Source organism: Lycium ferocissimum, chromosome 4 (genome assembly GCF_029784015.1).
Source record: "Lycium ferocissimum isolate CSIRO_LF1 chromosome 4, AGI_CSIRO_Lferr_CH_V1, whole genome shotgun sequence".
Classification (NCBI taxonomy): Eukaryota; Viridiplantae; Streptophyta; class Magnoliopsida; order Solanales; family Solanaceae; genus Lycium; species Lycium ferocissimum.
The window spans coordinates 68,214,028-68,215,332 of record NC_081345.1 but is presented as its reverse complement, the minus strand read 5'-3'; the positions used below and the strand labels follow the sequence as shown (position 1 = coordinate 68,215,332).

At 42.1% G+C, this 1,305-nt stretch overlaps 1 protein-coding gene across 1 annotated transcript; it reads left to right on the top strand.

Moving 5' to 3' along the window:
• Positions 1–595: 595 nt before the first annotated feature.
• Positions 596–1,084, top strand: LOC132054292 (uncharacterized). Its single transcript, XM_059446335.1, has one exon. The coding sequence runs from the start codon at positions 596–598 to the stop codon at positions 1,082–1,084; it is 489 nt and encodes a 162-aa protein (XP_059302318.1).
• The last annotated feature ends 221 nt before the right edge of the window (positions 1,085–1,305 follow it).

Genomic DNA, 1,305 nt, shown 5'->3' with positions numbered 1-1,305 from the left:
ACGCGGTGCATTCCCTAAGTTGAGATGATGCCTCACCCGTTGGGGGACACCATAGTAGCTCAAGGTCGGCGGCTAAAATTCTTTAAAATGGCTTCTATTGGCCAACCATTTACTAAGATGCCCATGATTTTGTAAAGGCTTATGATCAATGTCAAAGACTAGGGGGCATCTCAAGAAGGCATGAGTTACCAATGACACTTATTCTTGAGGTTGAGTTATTCGATGTGTGGGGGATTGACTTCATGGGTCCATTTATGAGTTCTTACAAAAACAAGTACATCTGTATGGAGGTTGACTACGTGTCCAAGTGGGTTGATGTCGTGGTGCTTCCAAATAATGAAGGAAGAAATGTCACCGCCATCTTGAAAAATAACATCTTTTCAAGGTTTGATACTCCAAGGGCAATCATTAGTGATGTTGGCTCTCATTTTTGCAATCTATTGTTCAAGACTCTTCTTTAAAAATATGGAGTCAAACATAAAGTTGCCACCTCCTATCATCCCCAAACAAGTGGGCAAGTTGAGGTGTCGAATAGAGAAATCAAGAGCATCCTATCCAAGACGGTGAATGCAAATAATTCGATTGGTCGAGGAAAATGGATGATGTGCTATGGGCTTACCGAACAGCTTACAAGACACCAATAGGCATGTCTCCTTACCAATTGGTGTTTGGAAAAGCTTGTCATCTATCGGTGGAGCTTGAGTATAAGGCATTGTGGGCCTTGAAGAAGTTGAATCTAGATCGGGCTGATGCCTCAAACTTGAGGATGGAACAACTTAATGAGCTGGATGAATTCCTATTTAGAGCATATGTTAGCTCTTCATTCTACAAGGCCCGCATGAAGCACTTCCATGACAAGAAGATCTTGAAAAGAGAGTTCAACCCCGGATATTGTGTTTTGTTGTTTAATTCAAGACTCAGGTCCAGTCCCTTCGAAGTCACCCAAGTGTTCCCACATGGAGCAATTGAGATTATGTGCCCAAGTGGAGATCGAATCAAGGTGAATGGGCAGTGGGATAAGAATTACTTGGGCTTATCCAATGAAGTGAAGATAATTGAGGTCATCTACCTCAACGAACCATGAGAGGGGTAAAACCATCGTGCCACGACATTAAATCAAGCACTTCTTGGGAGGCAACCCAAGATTTTTACTTTCATGTTGTATGATATTTTTATTTCGTGATGTTTTTTATGTTTGTTTATGTGTGTAGGAGTGAGGCGGAACACAAAAAAGAAGGAAAAATTGGCAAAGTGCTCAGGAGCCCAACCTACGTCATCATATGTGACTCGTAGGTTGTGCCTGCG